This window comes from Condylostylus longicornis, unplaced genomic scaffold (genome assembly GCF_029603195.1).
Source record: "Condylostylus longicornis isolate FDR11 unplaced genomic scaffold, ASM2960319v2 ptg000027l, whole genome shotgun sequence".
Classification (NCBI taxonomy): Eukaryota; Metazoa; Arthropoda; class Insecta; order Diptera; family Dolichopodidae; genus Condylostylus; species Condylostylus longicornis.
This window is the reverse complement of record NW_026577996.1, coordinates 7,968,878-7,988,155: the sequence shown is the minus strand read 5'-3', so window position 1 is coordinate 7,988,155 and position 19,278 is coordinate 7,968,878. Positions and strand designations below refer to the sequence as shown.

At 22.8% G+C, this 19,278-nt stretch overlaps 2 protein-coding genes across 2 annotated transcripts in view; both read right to left on the bottom strand.

Annotated features, from left to right (window-relative positions):
* LOC129607486 (myosin light chain kinase, smooth muscle) overlaps window positions 1-14,970 on the bottom strand; it is a 108,145-nt gene extending 93,175 nt beyond the window's left edge. The window contains exons 1-2 of the mRNA XM_055518515.1: window positions 14,876-14,970; window positions 5,840-6,104 (exon numbers count right to left, since the gene is read on the bottom strand). Of these exons, the coding sequence (XP_055374490.1) occupies window positions 5,840-6,104; window positions 14,876-14,921 (311 nt within the window). The 5' untranslated portion in view covers window positions 14,922-14,970. The remainder of the gene's footprint in view (window positions 1-5,839; window positions 6,105-14,875) is intronic.
* A 2,843-nt stretch (window positions 14,971-17,813) lies between these two features.
* On the bottom strand, window positions 17,814-18,867 carry LOC129607513 (transmembrane protein 208). The gene is made up of 4 exons (XM_055518542.1): window positions 18,680-18,867; window positions 18,472-18,624; window positions 18,273-18,409; window positions 17,814-18,204 (listed from the first exon to the last, which is right to left on the bottom strand). The coding sequence occupies exons 1-4, from the start codon at window positions 18,683-18,685 to the stop codon at window positions 17,988-17,990; spliced, it is 513 nt and encodes a 170-aa protein (XP_055374517.1). The 5' UTR covers window positions 18,686-18,867; the 3' UTR covers window positions 17,814-17,987.
* Between the last annotated feature and the right edge of the window lie 411 nt (window positions 18,868-19,278).

Here is a 19,278-nt window from a genome sequence, read left to right as displayed (position 1 = left end):
AATTTTTAGAATTCAAAATAAATTATATGTATTCGATTAGAAATTTTTAGTAATTAATATACGACAACAATATGGCGCTGTAAGATCAAAAAAAAAAAATAAATCTTAAATTCGGTCGTTTTAAATTATAATTAATACTTTTCATTTTGTGTTGTTTTGTGCTTTAAATGTCAAAATTTTTAAAAGAAGATTAATTTATGTAAATTTATATTGATGAAATAAATTAAAATAACAATTGATATAAACTGCAAACTTAAATTTTGAATGTTCTAAAATAAAAATGAAACAAAGAAAAATTCTATTTAGAAAATTTAATTATATTGTTTCCAAATTTAGCTTATAAAAATTTACAATAAACCTCTAATAAATGAGTCAGTAAATTTTTTGGTAAAAAGCACTTTTTTTCTGTACTCAAAAGGAGATGAGCGTTGTTTGATTTCCATACATCAATGAACTTTAACTAATGATTCATTTCATGACAAGAGGGCGGGAAACACTGGAACGGTATCCACAGAAATTGATGGGAAGGAGTTCCTCATTTTCAGGCTTTAGAAAAATAAAGGCATCTTTGAGTATTTCATTTTGGGGGTTACTACTCTGGCAAATGTATGGAGCATTGATTTCAAGCGGTTGATAAGATAAGCTCAGACTATTTAATGTAAGGGTAGAAATTTGGATATATTTTGTAGTCTTAGTGTACATTATGGATCTTTACATCAATATCTACCAAACTGGAGTGATACTTTTAGAAATAGAAAATATTGACGAGTTTGTGTGATGTTGCCATAGGATTTTAATGTGTCATCTTAATTAATAACTATAATTAATTTTACAAGTGTTCTACTGTTACTCTTTTAAGATTTTTCTTTTTATTTCCTTGTTATAATTATTTTGAGTATTAAAATGTTAATTTTTCCAATCCTATATAAAATGTGGGACTTTCATTATTTTTCTTTTGTTTTTTTTAATATTTTTAAAGCTCTAATTTTTCGTTTAATTATAAGAACAATCGCTTATCCCTGCATATACAATATATTTTATTTATATATATGAATCTACATATACATTAATGTTGATATATGTATAATTTTATATGTTAGTTCTAAAAATAATTATGTGTTCCAGTTGTATCTAATAAATTTTTTGGGAATGCATATTAAATGTTAATAATGTTTTCGGTATGACTTCATCACAAGTATTTCATGCAAAGGGGCAATGCCTTATCTGAAATTTAGTTTCCCAATTCTTTTATTTTAAAGTTTCATTTTTACATAGATAGATTTTGTTTGTAATATAATTTTTTTTTTAAATTTTAAAATAAAAAAAAACGAAATATTCAATTTATATAGCCGCCATCAAAATAAACATGTTACGCAATTTTAAAATTCATCATAATGGAAAAGAAAATAAAGTAAAAAAAAATATATTTTATATATTTAGATAGAAAGTAAAAGAACCGAAAAGAAAAACAAGAAAAACCAAGAGGAAAATTCATTAAAAGTATGAGATATTGACACGCTTGCATGATATTTATTTTAACCATCACGTTGTATAATGCCATATTTCTAATAAATTTATTTAAAAAAAAATTCTTCAGAATATTCTTTTTTTGCAATATACAAATAAAATGGGTGATTTTTTTGTGAAGATTTCGATTTGTACATTTAAATTAAGACATATAAAACATTTCTCACAATATTTTCAAGTAAAATACCACAAATAGAGTTGAGGAGCTGTTAATTGCACGATCGATATTATCGATAGTTTTCAAATATCGAAACTAAGAGATAGATATGAACAAAGGAACTTGTACCCTCCGACCATCGCAACCAATCATGACTTATTGTAGCCGTCCCATATAACACGTAAACTACTCCAGTTTCAATTAAATCTTCGGAAATGTACCCAAGGGAGCTAAATTTGAGCTTCTCAAAACTGAGAAAGCTCCGCCCAAATCATCTGCACCTTCTGACTGTCACAGTCACATATAATATGTAGGGCCGTTTCCTTGTCGTCCAGGCAGAATTTACACAAAAGAAATTCCTATTTGCCCAGTTTGCGCAGAAAAAGCACGATCCCAATTTCGGCCCATTTCAACTAGCGCTAAGGACAACTTTTTTAAGCAGAATGGAGAGAACAACTTCGAATAATAACACCTCTCAATAGCCTCCGAGCTAAGATTCGATTCCCCCTCAAACAGGGCGCCAAGTATGTTCTTAATGACAGACATTAACATTCCACATAAGGAGATGGCCCAACGAAAGGGAACGCTGTCCCCATTTCTGTTGTGTCCCGGCATCCAAATGAGTGTTATTCTGTTTGTTGATGCCAACACCGCAAAAGCACAATATTTAAACTAGAAAATAATCTGAAACGGTCAAATTGCATAATATTAGCTACAAATTGATAAATCCAAAACGTCAAGTTAATTGCTCAGTGATAGCTTAACAGTTTAAATCGATAAGTGCTCAAAAATTATTTGTTCGTACGAAGATTTCTGTATTGCATAATGTCAGCTGCAAATTGGCAGATGTAGAATGTTAAATTATTTGTTCACGCATTAATTCAATAAAATATAGCGTACATTTGACGTAATAAATCACTGTGTAATAAATGTAATAAATCACGCATTAAATGTCAAAATTAAAATGAGAATAATTTAACAATAATAAAATCACCCATTTTATAATACATACTTACATACATATATAATGCTCCTATAGAATAATGACAGGCATTACAGATATATATGCATATGTATACAAAAAATATATGTACATGCATACATGTAAACAATTATATATTTTGTCTCCAAATTTTGTTTTTTAAATTTTGAAAATCGAATTTGTTTTTTTTTTTGTTAAAGAAAATGTGAATAAATACAATTTGTATATATTTCTAATAATAATTGCTTAAAATGAATGTAAAATATTTTATAACATTAATTTCTAAAAAAAAATGTAAAATTATGTAAAGAATTTAATTATTATGATTACACTTCGCTTCAAAATGGTTCCAAAAGTTTCAAAAATTTTAATTTGCAAATATCGAAATTTTCAACGCAAATATCGAAATTTTACGTTAATAGATTTCAATATTATTCGTATAAGAACGTACCAGTCTATCCAAAAAAGGAATTTAGCCAAGTAGTTGCATAAATTTATTCCTGTAGCATTTTACCGCTACCACAAAGCCTATGAGCTACAGCAGTACTACAAGAGCAATTGCAAAAATAATCAAAACATGATAATCACTTGCGTTAACCACAAAGAACTAAATTCATGAAGCTAGTTTCAAAAAGTATTGAAATTCATGACCTTTACAAATTCTTTGCAAATAATATTCTGAGACACCACCAATAACTTAATTTATATTCTCCAATCATGTTATCTTTACAAGGAAGGAATATCAGAATTTTTTCGTATATTCGACGCGAATATAATATAAATTGAGTACTTTCAATATGAGCAAAAAAATTTAGCATACATAACTTATTTAATTTATAGATTAATTTAAATAACCTAGAAATAATGAAAAAAATTTTTAAACAATTTCATTTTAGATATACAAAAAAAAAACCTCATTTTAACAATGATATATAGAACGAGTATATTTAAAAAATTCTTTGAAGATTGAATGTACATATATATATATATATATATATTCTAGCACAGAAAGAAATATAGAAACAAAAAATTGTATATGAATTTCCGGGAATTACAAAATGGAAATTCAAAAAAAAAATAACAATAAAAGTAAACTTTATTTATATTTTATTTAAAATTTTTCAATTTCTTATATAATCAATTTGTATACAGATTTCAAATACATACATATATGTATGTACCTTTACACACATATACTTTTGCTTATAGTATAATGATGACTTGTCAATAAGTTCACTTCAGTTTTTCATATCATTGAATTAAGAATAATTTCACTTTTCATTTTCAATTGAAAAAGTTCTTAAATTGAACATTAAAATTTTTTTCCAAAGTATTTTGTAAATAAACAAAATTTTCAAGAAAACTACGGCAAGTCTTAAATTACTTAGAATTAATTAAAATTTTTTTTGGAGAAATGTAGTTATAGTGGTATAAATATTAGACTGTTAGGAGCTGTAAATTATTACATAGAGATCATTCTTTTTTTCCCCCGTTATTTAAGTGCGCTTATTTCAAGAACTTTATAAAAAAATCTGAAAATATAACTTAATTCCAGTTATCAATTTTTTTAACTCGGCAGCACTATAATAAAATAAAGTGTTCATCAATGTGACCATTCTTGATTTGACAATTAATAGAACTAATTGCAAGAGAATAAATCATTAATTTTTTCTTAAGTTATTTCAACACCAGAATTTCAAATGCATGCAGCACAATTAAGGAAATACACTGGTACATTTGTACTACACTTACGCGCTACAACTACGAATGCACTACACTTGCTCGTTTTACACTCAATTCAATTAAATCAAACTTCAATTATACGATTTTTTAACTAAAATATTCGGCACCATTGATTTTCGTGTAATATAATGATCTCAATATTTGGAGGATAAAAATATCTATAACAATACTTATATTTTAGAAATCGTAAACAAGAACGTATCTTAAATAGATACAAAAGAATATAATATACACATTTTGACTTGATCTTATTAAAAATTTTAAAAATTGAACTATAAAAATTCATAAAATCATAAATCAAAGGCATAAGTGAGATTGAAAGGCAGCAGCTGAATGATTGTGTCCCAACACCAAGTACTCAACAATGATAGACATTCGGGTAAATAGACATTAACATATTTTTTTTTTCTAAATTTTAAATTAATTTGAATTTGAAATAAAAAGCATTATATGCCTATATTGTGTTAATAAAAACATATCACTCATTTGTTGCAACAGTGACATAACTCAAAAGATATACGATTTCCAAGTTATTTATACATGAGGGCTTAAAACATTCGTTTTGGGTAAAATTGAAAATTGCATACGAATGCGAATGTTTGATTGATGTTTTGTATTCGATACGTGTGTATTCAAGCGAGCACACATGCAACTGTCTGATCGCATGCAATTAAGCAATCAAACAGTTTGTATTTTTTCACAAGCTGATTACAATTTATTAAAAACTGACTGGTTAACGGTATCGATTTGATTTGACGCATTCGATTTAGTTTTTTACAGATGCGCGTATCGATTTTATAACTAAGCAATAATTGCAAAACTAAAAATTACATGTCTGACTGAACCCTAAGAAAAATAACATGTTAACTTCAAAATTTTGAAATTCGATTTTTTCAATTAAGCAAATTTTGAGTTATGTTAGTGTTGCAGTAAACAAACGATATGTTCTTGAAATATTTATGATTTTTAATTAAATTTTGTATAAAATACAATACGTATATGTGTGTACATTAATAATGAAGGATATTCATAGACACTTTGTCTACAAAAGAAAGAGCTTTCTGGATCTACTGTAATTTTAAAATTTACTGAATTAATTTAGAATTAGAAATGTAGTTGAATAGGTCAAATAGCCTTCATTAAGTAAAATAGTTTGTTTTATTTGAAATTTTGAGCTCTTCAATAATTTTAAGTCTTAAACTCTCATATCAAATCTTAACACATTTTTAATAAACTCTACATAAATATACCCATATGTACAAGAATTTATTTACATTCCTATATATATACTTTGTATTTATACCAAAATATAATGTAATATATTTTAAATCAAAAATAAACAGAACAAATTAATTTCAAATAATTTAATTTTTTTTTTCTAATTTTTTTAATGTCTACAATATATATTTATATACATAATATATACATACCATTCAAATGTAAATGGAATAGCTTCATGATCATCAGGGCAATCAATTTTTATAAAAAATGTTGCACGTTCATTTGGCGCACATCTAATCAATGAACTTGAATTTTCATTAAAAGAAATTCCTAAAAGTTCAGTGTTTTTTAAAAATGGCGCTTTTGATACTGATGATGATGTTGTTGATGATTGTGCATCACCATTCGTAGTGATCGCCGCCGCATTTTTTATCGATTCAATTATTGAAATTTTATTTAATTCAGCGACCACATCTGAAATAAATTAATAAAAATAAATAAGAAAAAAATATAATTAATTAAAAATAAATTTTTAAAATTTAATTAAAAATTTACAAATTATAGCTATAGTTGTTGTAACACTTAATTATTAAGGTTTATACAAAGAGGTGCTATACAAAATTTAAGTGATAATATTGACATACAGGTGGAGATGACAATTAAAATCAAACTTTGATATTTTCAATAATTGTATGAGTGAGAAAAACTTTTAAATTATTTCAAAATTTGAACTTTGATGAACCAAATCAAAATAAAAACTTTAAGACTCCGTGGATCAAAACAATGAATTGCTGAGTTCATTAATTGTTTCAAAAATAATAAATGAAGCAGCTCTGTTTTAAATGTATGGCGAGTGAATTCAGTGTTATTACCAAATACCCAAATTAGCCTGTCATAAGTGACGTTATAATCAAATTGAATAAATTATAATTATAGTGTTTATTATATTTCGAATGGAATTCTAAAACACCATATAAGAAGTTAAACAGTTTATTTTTGATTTTTGTCCTTACAAATGTCATATGCATCAAATAAATTTTATTATACGGATCGACAATCAACAGTAATTCAATTTAATGCACAATGAAATTCTGAAAAATTTTGAAAACTAATTACAAGAAGTATTTTTTTGCATAAAGGTTTGAAATCATTCCTCACACATAAGACCCTTGGCATTCTAGTTCCTTAATTTTGCTTTATTCTAAACAATTTATTTTTTTTTTTATTACAATTGTATTTTTCAAAAATTAATCTATTGCAATGGAGAAATTGGTCGATGGAAACATGTGTTTACCGGACTGTAACATAGACAATTATGGTTTCCAAATTATCGGATATTCGTTAAGTGGTTACAATTTGAAGTTTAAGATGTGTCAATCAGACACCAAAGTCATACTATTTAACGCCTCTAAATTGTTATTTAATAAAAAAGCAATTATAAAATTCAAAATGAGTGCAATATTGTTGTTAATATAAAAATATATTAACACTTTAAAATTAAATTAAATGGCGTTTATAAAGTAATCAAATTATATATGTATATTTATAAATTGTGTAAATATTTTACATTTTTTAAATACATATCTTATTTATTGTACATTAAAAAATTCCGGTTAGAAATGTTATTATAGTTTTTGTAGTTTTAACACAAAATTTAAATTTTCTAAAAATCTATTTTATATTCTATACAAATTTTATTTAAAATTACAATTTGATTATTTAAATTAAAAAACAAATGACGAAAATTAAAATTATTTTAATTTTTTATTTCAAATATATTGTATATATAAAAATTGGGGCAATATTATTTGAGCACATCACTATCTAATTATAATGTACGAGTACAACATACAAACCAAATTGTAATAAGATTAATAAATAAAAGTGTTCTACCCACATATATAAAATTTAAAATCGACAAATTTATCTTTTATTGTTATGATAAAAATAACAAAGACTAAATAATAATTAAATAAACTAAAAAATTTGTCGTCATTTTAATAATTAAACCAATTATTTACCTAAATAATTGCACTTGTTTGTTTATTACCGCTCATAAAATAGTTGATTTTTAATAGTTAACAAGTATGAAAAAAAAAAAACAAAAACTATTTTGCCAAAAAATTTATTTTAAAAATATAATTTTCTTTTCTGTTTTTAATTTTCACTTTTATTATTTTAATGATTTTAATTTTATTAACATTTGAATTTTATATTATTAAAGTCACGTACCCCTGAAAGTATGCAATAGTTTTTGAAAAAGTAAAAAAAATTTGCTACCGGTAAATTTTATTGTATAATGCTCGTTCCTCTGGCATAACAGTACAGGTATATTGTTATGTTATGTTAAAAAAATAATTTAATTTTTAAAATAATTTAAATTTTATTATTATTTTTTAAAAATTTTTTAAATTTTCTTTTACAATTTCAATAATATAATGAAAAAAAAAAATTAGGGTAGTAAACCGTGAAAAAGGACACATTAAAAATAAACATTGTACTTTATAAAACGAAAACAAAAAAAGAAGGTCATAATAATTAAAAATTTTGTATAAATATTTGAATAGTTTCACTATAAAATATAAGTAAGTATGTTGTATATGTCATTATTAATTAATTATTATATTATTTTATAATTACACAGGCCATTTAACTAATATAATTTTCATTTTAATTGTATATATTGTCTCGGAAATTTTTATGATCAAAATCTAATTTGCAAAACACAAATTTTTTTTTTTTGCATTTCTTTCATTTTGTAATAAAATACAAGAATATAAATTTGTTTTCTTAAAAAAATACAAAATAAATAAAATACCTATGAAATTGTGAACAAAATTCCACACAAAAATGAATATACAAAAAATGTTTTAAAAATATGTCAATATATATAATAAAATAGAACTACATATGATATACACTTGTTTAAATATAGTTACCCTACAATAGACAATATATGTACAAATTTTACCGCAGTAAAAAAAAAAATATTTGTTTTTATAATATACCTACTTAAATAATTTGGATTTTAATCTATTTTAAATTTTGTTTCTATAGAAAAAGAAAAAAAAAACATAAAATTGAATTTTTTTTTTATATCCAGAATTTGTTGTTAGACAGAGTAGAAAATCTTGCTCATTTCCAATTCAAAACAATTGTCTTTATTATTTTAATCTTATTTATATATTTATTGACATGCATAACTTAATATTATATAGAAATATATATATATATAAACCATAAATTTTTTGTTTTAAATTAACACAATTGATTGTGTGCTCTGGAATGTATCAAAAAGAGTTGTCATTAATTCGGACAGTAAAGCTGTTCTTATGGGGACCTTGTTTGTGATGTAGTAGGATCCAAATTGCTAAAGAAATGCGCTGATACACTTTACGCCCTGGTATAACAAGGTAAATTTGATGTGGATGCAAGTAAATTACAGCATAGATAAATGAGAAAGAATAGACGCTTGCGTCAACCAATGAAACGATTGATCTTTCTCACTGAACACTGTTATCCCTGGTGTTTGTCAACAACAAATTGTCATTGTAATTTCGATATCAAATATTTTACTTCATCTTTATTTCAAAAGTTTTTTTAAGAGTCTGTACTAAAATGCAAATTATTCAGTAAATTAATTTTTAATTACTGAATGAAGTAGATTATTTGATGAGCTTTATTTAATTAGTACATTTTTACTAATAAAAACCATGATTATAATTAAGTCAACTATATTAGTCAACCATAAGTTTTCAAGGGGTTAAAATTAAAAGTCAAAATTGAGGTAGACAAAATAGAGTTTTCTTTTTTCTATTTTATTAATACATTTTTTTTTTGTTGGGTAATTTTTTCATAGAAAGTAATAAAAAAAACATGAGCCAAATTCGACGAATATTTGTATATTTACCTAAATATTATAAGATATACATATATATATAAGAAATTAATATATACTATAAAATTATATACAAATTTAGCAGTTCATATATACATTTATAATATATGTACATGTACGAGAAAAATTCTAAAATAGAAAATGGTAAAATAACAATTTTATATTTTTAGAGTGAAGATTTTTAAATGAACAATACAAAAACAAAAACATATATACAAAAACAAGTAAGCCAAAAAAAACGAAACTTTATTAAATTAATATTTTTAAAAATATTTATTTTTGGAAAAAAATCAAAAAGAAAAACAAAATTGTACATAATATACGAGTACATTATATGTATGTATATTTCCATATAACAACGAAATGTTGGTAATAACATTAATTAACTTTGAATGTAAAAGTTCATAAATTATTTATTTGTTTGTAATTTAATAATATTTGTTAGATAGTATGATTTTTGATTAAATTTAATTAAAATAAATATATATGTGTATAGAAATATGTGTAAATGAGTCTCGGATTTTGAAATTTCATTAATTAATGTATTTCTACTGCCTGATTACCACAATTTTAAAGCCAGCGGAAATTTTTTTTTAGCCGATATGTCAATATCTCTTTAAAAATTTATGCTAAAATTCAGGTTTACATTATGCTAAAATAATCATTCGCCAAGTTTGGTAATTATATTTTCATTAAATTGTGTCATTATCTTGTCATAAATTAAATTAGATTTGGTTTGAAATATCAGTGATTTTTAGACCTTTTTAAAATTTTTTTATAAAATTATAGAAATTCCGAAATTTTGGTTTTCTTTACGAACGTAATAATTAATCAACATGCAATTAAAAATTATTTGAATATGCGATTTTTTTTTTAAATTTTAAAATAAAATAAATTTGATTCGTATTTAACTCTTTCACCTACTAATAAATGATTAGTCTAGCCGATACCACACTAAAATTTCAACACAGATTTATGTATGTTGAAATTCTGTGTTAAAATTGTGTAGAATATTCTAAAACTAAATTTATAACAACAAAAAGTATGTTGAAATTATATTTATTTATTTCTTAATGGTTAAAATTTAATATTTATTACTATAAATTCGGTACAAATAAATTAAAATGACTTTATATTTCAAAATATTAAAGTACTTATTATTTTAAAAAAATGCAAGAAGAAAACTTTTTTAAATTATTTGAATGTGTTTTTTTATTACAGTTTTTATACAAAATATTGTCAGACAAAAACATCATGTTGAAAAACTCAAATAAATTGTCACACTAGACATTTATAATGTTGATATAAATTTATTTCAGTCAAGTTGAAGGCAACTATACAGTATGAACAATAAGTATGTAAGAATTAATATGAAATTTAGTGAACAAAAATGAAATTTGTAATAATTTTTGCCTTTTCATGAATGCAGTATATTATGATATATAGCAAAAACTGCGCTATGTTTATATTTATAAACAAATGTTGCTAGCGTAATTTGATCATGAGTACGGCTAGTTTTTTGAAATAGGTTTTGAAAATTGCGTTTATGAAAATCTTTTATAATATAAAGAAACAAAACTTCGTTGAGTCTCATTCACTATTCAATTACATGCAAACAAAATTTAATATAATAAAAGAATAATGTGGATACTCTCCTCCACATTGATATTTACTTCAATATTATAAATGGAGTAATAAATATATAACAACTTTCAAATATAATTCATTGTATACATACATAAAAAGCTGCTATTATGAAACTAAATGCGGAAAAATGTACGTATGAAGTTATTATTAAATTGAGCACGCGTCTAGGGTTCCTATTTTTATAAAACATTTTTAAGTTATTTTTGTAAATATAATTTTATCCAAGAACAAAAAACAAAAACCAAAATTCTTTCACTTTTTCTCTAATATAGTACTTTAGTAATATGTAGGTATGTAAAAATCTAAAAAACAAAACAAAAAAAAAACAAGTTTTATTTTTGTAAATTAATTATGGTTGTTTTTTTATCCGATTTGGAATTTTTAAGTTGGCATAAAATTTTAAAATGCATATAGGTACGTACATAAGTTTAAATAAAATTTTCAGAAATACTTTAAATATACGCATGTAATTTCATAAGTGTAAATTCATTCATGGGGTAGTATATTAAATTTAAGAAACTCCATAATAATAATAGGGATATAAACTTAATACATTTTGAAAAAAAAATTTAAAATTAAATTGAATTTTCATTATTAATTTATAATAACTTTTTCATTTTAAAAGTTCATATTGAAAACTGTCAAGTAATGGTGTCAAAATACCAAAATAATATACAGACATTTGACGCAGGGTAATTTGAGTACTAATTACTATTAAATTGTGTATATAGCGCTGCATATAAACAATTTAATAGTAATTAATGCGGTGATACCGCAATACTGATATCAAGGTATTTGTTTTGAGAGCGTTTGTAAATAAAGCATATAAATATTTTTAAAATAAAATAAAATTAATTAAATTCATTTATAAAAAAAAAAATAAATATTAAAAAAATGTGTTTATTTGAGCAGAATAAAAAAGTATTTTACGCGTAAGAAACTCTTTTACTAAAAAAACACAGCCGAGAACAACAAAAAACAAACAAAAATATTAAAAAATTACTTCTTAGAAGTCGACTCAGTTAGAGCTATGGTGAACACTATTACGTGCAATCGTCACCTTGTCAAACTTCAATTTCTATTTACTGTTATTTCAATTTTTATATATGAAATAAGTCGTTTGAATTAGTTCTTTTTCCAGCAATGCCGAAAAACATATTCATTTTATATTTGCTAATTTAGTAATTTTTTGTTAATTTATTTATTTGAAATTGTTTATTAAGTTTTTTTCTTGTTTTTGTTTTTGAAGATATTTTTTTAACTTTAAAATAAAATAAATTTTTATAAGGTTGGTGGAGTGCAAAAAAAGTTCATTTTTAGTACAAAAAGATTGAACAGGCCTTTTTATATTAAATTATTAAAAACAATTTACAGGAAATCTACAGGAAATTTATACATACATGCAAACATACTTATGTATATATTTTCACATAATATAAATCTTATGCCAGTAGAATATACACAACTAACCAAAATAACTAAACTACATAAATACCTACACAACATACGCACAAATCTAACATTTTAAATAATTTTTTTCAAATTTCATATTTAACAATTATTTAATTTAATAATTATTGACAATTAAATATTAAGGAGTTTCTTTTATAATTTTTTAAGAATTAACTCAATTTTATGGCTTTTTATATTCGAGTTACCTTTTATTGTCAAATATGAGTAGTTCTTTAACGAGACCGACGCTGTGAGAACACTTACTTTACAAATATAATCACTTCAAATCAACTTTACTTGTCAACTTGAAATTTTTTCAAAAAACTAATTTAAAGTAAGCACATGAACTTTTGCCCTGATACCTTTCTATTACTTAAAATGTAACAATTAAAAAAAGTGTTTTCATTATATAACAATCTGTTATATAAAACCACCAGCTATCAACTCAAATTACCCCATTTATTTAATTCAAATAATATTGAACATTGATTTTTGTGCTCTCAAAATATCAGCACAGTATATTTATTTGTGTTTTGTATGTACAAGTGTATAACAATATACGAAATATCAAGCAAAAAGCTGATGGTATAAGATTATTTTCAATTTTAAGTAAATATATCTTAGAAATACTTTCGTATACATTCTATATACATAATAATTTATATATAAGTATAACAAAGCAAAAATATTTGAAAAATACAAAAAAAAAAAATCTTTTATTTATGTTCATTTTATTGGTCGGGGCGATATTTATGACGCGCCTATTTAATACGTTATTAAGAATATAAATAAAATATAAATTTTTTTTTTCTTGAAAATATATTTTAATATAATATTATATTTTATTATATTAACTTATCTTTCAGAAATATCAAAAAAAAAATACATCTAATATTTTAAATATTTTCACTATATTTAAAAAATTTTTATAAACTTTTATAAAAATATATTCAATAAAATTTTAATAGTACACACAAGTACACGATGTAAGCGTATACTTTTTTTTAAATTATATTCGTCGCATGTGGTTTGTGTATAATATAATATATAAAATTACAGTAATACGGTATTCGGTATTCGTAAGCAGTTCAGCATATGAATTATGTTTGCTGAATTGTGAACTAATGCAATATCATTGAAGTTTTAAAATCATGGATAATTAAATAATTATAAATTAATATTTTTTAAATATTCACAAAAAAAATTAGAGCAATCATTTTGTTTATTAATTGAAAGCGCACTAGAACTATAGTACCAGAGCCAGTACTGAAGAAGTAAGTACATGTTAGTGTTAACACATTTAATATAAATCAATGAATATATTTTGAGAAATGCAAATACACATATAATATTGTAAACGAAATAATTTTAAATCAAAACTGGTGCCCTAAAAACAAAAAAACTATTCATAATTATTTTAGTAGAAATATGTAGAAAAAATATATATAGAAGTACCTAACGCTATTTAATAACTTTAATTCAAATATCAAGAAAAGTCAAAATTTGGATATTTTCAAGAATAGGTCGAAAAAAATATTTAAAACTATAAAAGTTAAAACAAGATTTAAATATACATATATGTGTATATATATATAACAAATTATATCAGTTTTAAATTAGTAGTGCTTTACATGAAATTTTGAACAGTTACTCCAACTACATATTATGTTATACCTGATTATTCATAAAATAAAGCCATTATATACAAGTTGTGTTGCGTGTTCAGGAATATACCGTCAGATCTTTTTATAACCTTAATAGATATAAGGGTTTTCTTTAATTTTTTTTAATATGATTATCCCATTTCAAATTTTTTTTAATATTGTCATTCTTAAAATTTGACATACTTACTACGAATTGAGTAACTCAATAGTGCTCCTATATTTTAAACTTAAGTATAATACCTATAATATTAAATTAATAATTAATTTCTTTCCCCATATTTAAAATTAAATGTTTTATATTTATTCCGATCGTTTGCAAACCGCTATATGAATAAAATTTTTCTTAATTTTACTATATACATATTTGAGTACCCTATAACATTTTTTAAATAGCACACATATAAGTAATAAATTTTAAATAATAATTTTTTTAAAAATTATTCATTTTATAATATATTTTTAAAATTATAAATCGTTTTTGAGAATTTGCACACGCTGGGTATTGCGTAATAGGAATGCATTTTTAAAATGGAAAAACAAAAATTTATACATACACATTTTTTTTTTATTTTTATTTAGTTTACCTGAAGGTGATTTTTGATCTACACCATTAGTAGTCGGCTCCATCATAATTATTTTTGTATATAAATAATTCTATAATTAAATTTTTATTCATAAACAATTTCAATACACTTTTCAATATTTTTTTTTATGTACTTATGTATATTCTATATATATATATGTATGTACGTGTAAATGTGCATATAATAAACATTTAAAAATTTCTGCATTAAATTATTTATTTATTTCTTTTATTTAATTTTTTATTTTATTAATACACAACTATTTAATCATATTTTTTCTTTTAAATAAAATTTCAAATAAATTAATTTAAAATAATATAATTCACGAATTTAGTAAAATAGAAAAAGAAAAATTGTTATAATTTTCCTCTATTTTTTTTATCTTTTAATTTCTATAATATTTCGCTTTATCATACAATTAACTCTGCACATTCATGAATATTGTTATTATATGTAAATTTTATTAAATATTTAACTTAAAATTATATTCCCGAGTCCCAGATTTCTCTTAATATTAGACTACTTTCTTTTTTTAAATTTATTAATAAAATAAAATTAAAAAAAAAAAAAAAGAAAAAATCATAGGACTTTACTTTTTTTTTTGTTTTGTAAATTAAACGAATTCACAATTCCTCATCAAGATGTTATACCTGGAGCCCGTATAATCTCCGACTGAATATAATTATTTTTTGAAATAGCAAAATTTTCCTTGAAAATTTTTATAACCCAAAAGTATATCCAATATAATAAAATAATATCTTTTACTTTTCTTTAAATAAATTTTTCTTCTTACACATTATTCAATATTGAATAATTCGTTTGTAATATACGCAATAAATATTAATAAAATCGTAATTTCGTATAATTTAATATTAAACAATGTAATGAAATATAATTAATAATTAAATATTAAAACATTAATTTTATAAGTAATAAAAATAAATTTTAAATATTATTACTTAGTCTAAAAAAATATAAAAAAAGTCATATTCAAAAGTAATTAAAAATAAAATTCAAAGCTTAATTTTAGATTATTTTAAATTAATTCCCATTAGTATATATTAAAAGATAAAATATTATTAAATATTTTATTAGAATAAATTAATTCAGATATTTGATTTTTATATTCCTATGGAAAAGAAATGTAATATTGTTCCTGTGTTATATAATTATAGTTTAGCGATTTTCATAAACGCAATACTGCAGAATGATAAATGCGAAAAGCAATAGTGAAAAAATATAACGCGACGATTAATAAATATGCCATACATAATAAATTTTTAAATATTTTATAAAATTAAAGCAGATCATATGATTTAACTGCGCTATTGCGAAAAATTAGCCATATTATGGCCAAATAATTAGATTACAAAATAATCATTCATAGTATAGTTTATAAGTTCTATGTAATAAAAATGTTCCTATAGTTGATTTAAACATTTTTTTTCTTATTAATAATTTTCCTTATTTTTCTTTTTATTTTATGAGTTTTTCATTTGTATCAGCGCGAGCATCTTACTAAAGAAAATTCTTTGCATTGTGCTCTTTTTACTCAATTCTTGTTAAATAATATATATTTACCTATCTACCTATTTATTTTTTTTAGCGTACTGTAAAGTACGGACACGAATTTTTTGTCTTGTAGACTTATTAGCCCTATAAAATAATGTTAAGTATTATTATTATATTATATGTATTATAATTTTCATGCATGAATACGTAAAGTATGTCTATACAAATACAATAACATAATATTATGTATGCGACATTCCTTAATGTAATCCAAATTGTATGTAAGTTGTACATTAATGTACTACGTAGCAGGTCACATCGCAAGTTTAAAAGAAATTTGTATTTTTTATACAAAAAATTGGAACTCTTGTTTTTTAAAATCATTTACTTTTGATATTTTTGGCGTTACTCTTGTAAATTAATATTAAATTTGAATTCTATTTTACACAAATTAAATTATATTTAAATTTTAGGAGCTATTATACATAAATGTACATATTTATATGCATATGAGAGCTATAGGAAGCTAAAGCATAAATACTTTTGCTACAAAATAAAAAAAAAAATCAAATTTTAAATTTTTGAAGAAATTGGAAATTTTTAGTGTTTCAAAACCTATATGCAACGAAACACTTTATTCGTACTTACTTTTTATATGGGTATCAAATTTGCCCAATTATATACAATCATATACGCCCCACTGTATGATAATAATATGTACGTATGCTTTTACTCAATTTTTATTTAATGAACAAATGAAATATTTTTTAAGGCATAATTAATGTACATATATAAATAACAGAATTAAATTAAATTTAAAAATTTTTAAGAATATGCATACCTGTATACCTGTACATTTACAGTAAGGCTTATGAATCATTAAATACCAACTAATATACCCTGCCAAACACGTTATGTAAAAGAAATTTTTTTGTAAATATTTTTTAATTAAGTTGTTAGAATATGAATTCGTTTTTGAAATAAATATTGCTCGAAAAGATTGTTTCTGCAAATTCATAAACTAATTTTAATTTAAATATATATATTTATATATATATATATATATCGGTTACTTGCACTTTTTATAACATGTTATTTGTTTAAATTGTTATATTATTGTATAAAATAATTTTTAATATTATTTAATTAAGTACCTAAAAATAAATAAGTAATATGTAGTTAAACAGAGATATGTTCTACAATTAATGTACCATAATTTTTTAATTAATTTAAAAAATTAAATATTTATTAATAATTTATTAAGGTAAATTGCTTATACTCATCTTGCTGAATTATTTACACCTATATCTTAAACAAGGAATAAATACTTTAATATTTTATTTTAATATTCGTAAATAGAATGTGCGCTTAAAGTAAAATACTATCTAAAGATTTTCAAAGATTATAAATTAATAAGTTTTATAACTTTATGTATGTAAATAACAAAATTATAAAAAAAATTTTTATTTCTCAAAAATCTTTTTGTCTAAATCTTACAAATCAATTTAAATAATTACACACAATAAACAAATTTCATAAGAGAATTAAGGTTAAGCAAAAGGGAAAACATAAAAAAGTCCTAATATTGATGGTGTGTATTTCATCTCATTCTTCTCATTTTTCTTTCCATCTTCTTTTGTTTCTTTTCGTCAACCTCTGGTTCTTCGTTTTTCTGTTGCAGCCAAGGTTTAATTACAGAACCCCATAACATCCAAACTGCCCTGATTGGAATTAATAATAAAGTTAACCAAAAGTAGTTTGATAACAAAGTGAGAACCAGTGTTCCACATGTTAAAATTATTAAATCTTTCACGTTCCTAACAAAAACAAAAGATTCGTTAAATAATTTGGTCAGTTAGTTTTTAGTTTAGAGATTGTAGCTTACTCAGCTATTCCACCTTGCATATTTAAATCGGTTCCACTATCTATGACCGTTCCTGTTTCCGAGAGTTTTGGTTGGGACATGAAATTCATAAATTGAAAAGCTGCAAATAGTATTGCGAAACTAAGTACACTCATTACCTAAGAATATACTTAGATGAATTATTATATATTACAAATATTAATGGATTTTAATACCATACCGCTAAAAATGTGGTAAATTGAAAAAACACAAGGTTAATTGAAACATACAATAATACGCTGCCAGCCATCATATTTCTATAAAATTTAATAGTTGCAGAATTTTCTTCTATGATTTGTTTTGCACCTTTGGTACCCTGCTTTCCCTTTTGTACCTATAATATTAATACTTATTGCTTTTTATATAAAATAAAACCCATAAAAACTTACAGCCATATTCGTGCTACTTATCCTCAAAAACTTAAAATTTGTGTGTTATCTAAATTTTTTTTGAATTTTGAGTATGATCCTAATTTCAGTCACTGATTTGCAAGCCAAGTGCTAATTTGAAATTCAAAATAAAAATGAAAAAAAAAAGTTGTTGATTGTTGACATTTTAAAGTAAAGGGCTTCCACGCGTCATTCCTCAGCACAAAAATGTCATGTATTGCATAAATTGTCAAAAATTTTATTTTATTACGTAAATTCTTTTCGTTTACATAACGAAAATCAAAATAAATAATCTAGAGTTCATTTTTCATATTTTTACAAGATACGTGTTTAATTAAATTTTATTAATATTTATAAAATTTTTTTAAGAAAGTTTTTTTTCTAAATAAAATGACCTAACTAAATGATAAACTTTGAGGTTAGTCTTTAAATAATTAAATTATTTTTATTTTAATTATATGCATATTTTTGTTCTTTCTATTTCAAAAATCTTTTCCCGTTTCTTCTATTTGAAAGATAGTAACATTTTTGCTCTTAACCAAAAGTTGTCAAAAATACCGCTAACAAATCAAGCTTCTTATTAGATAATAAGTCAACTG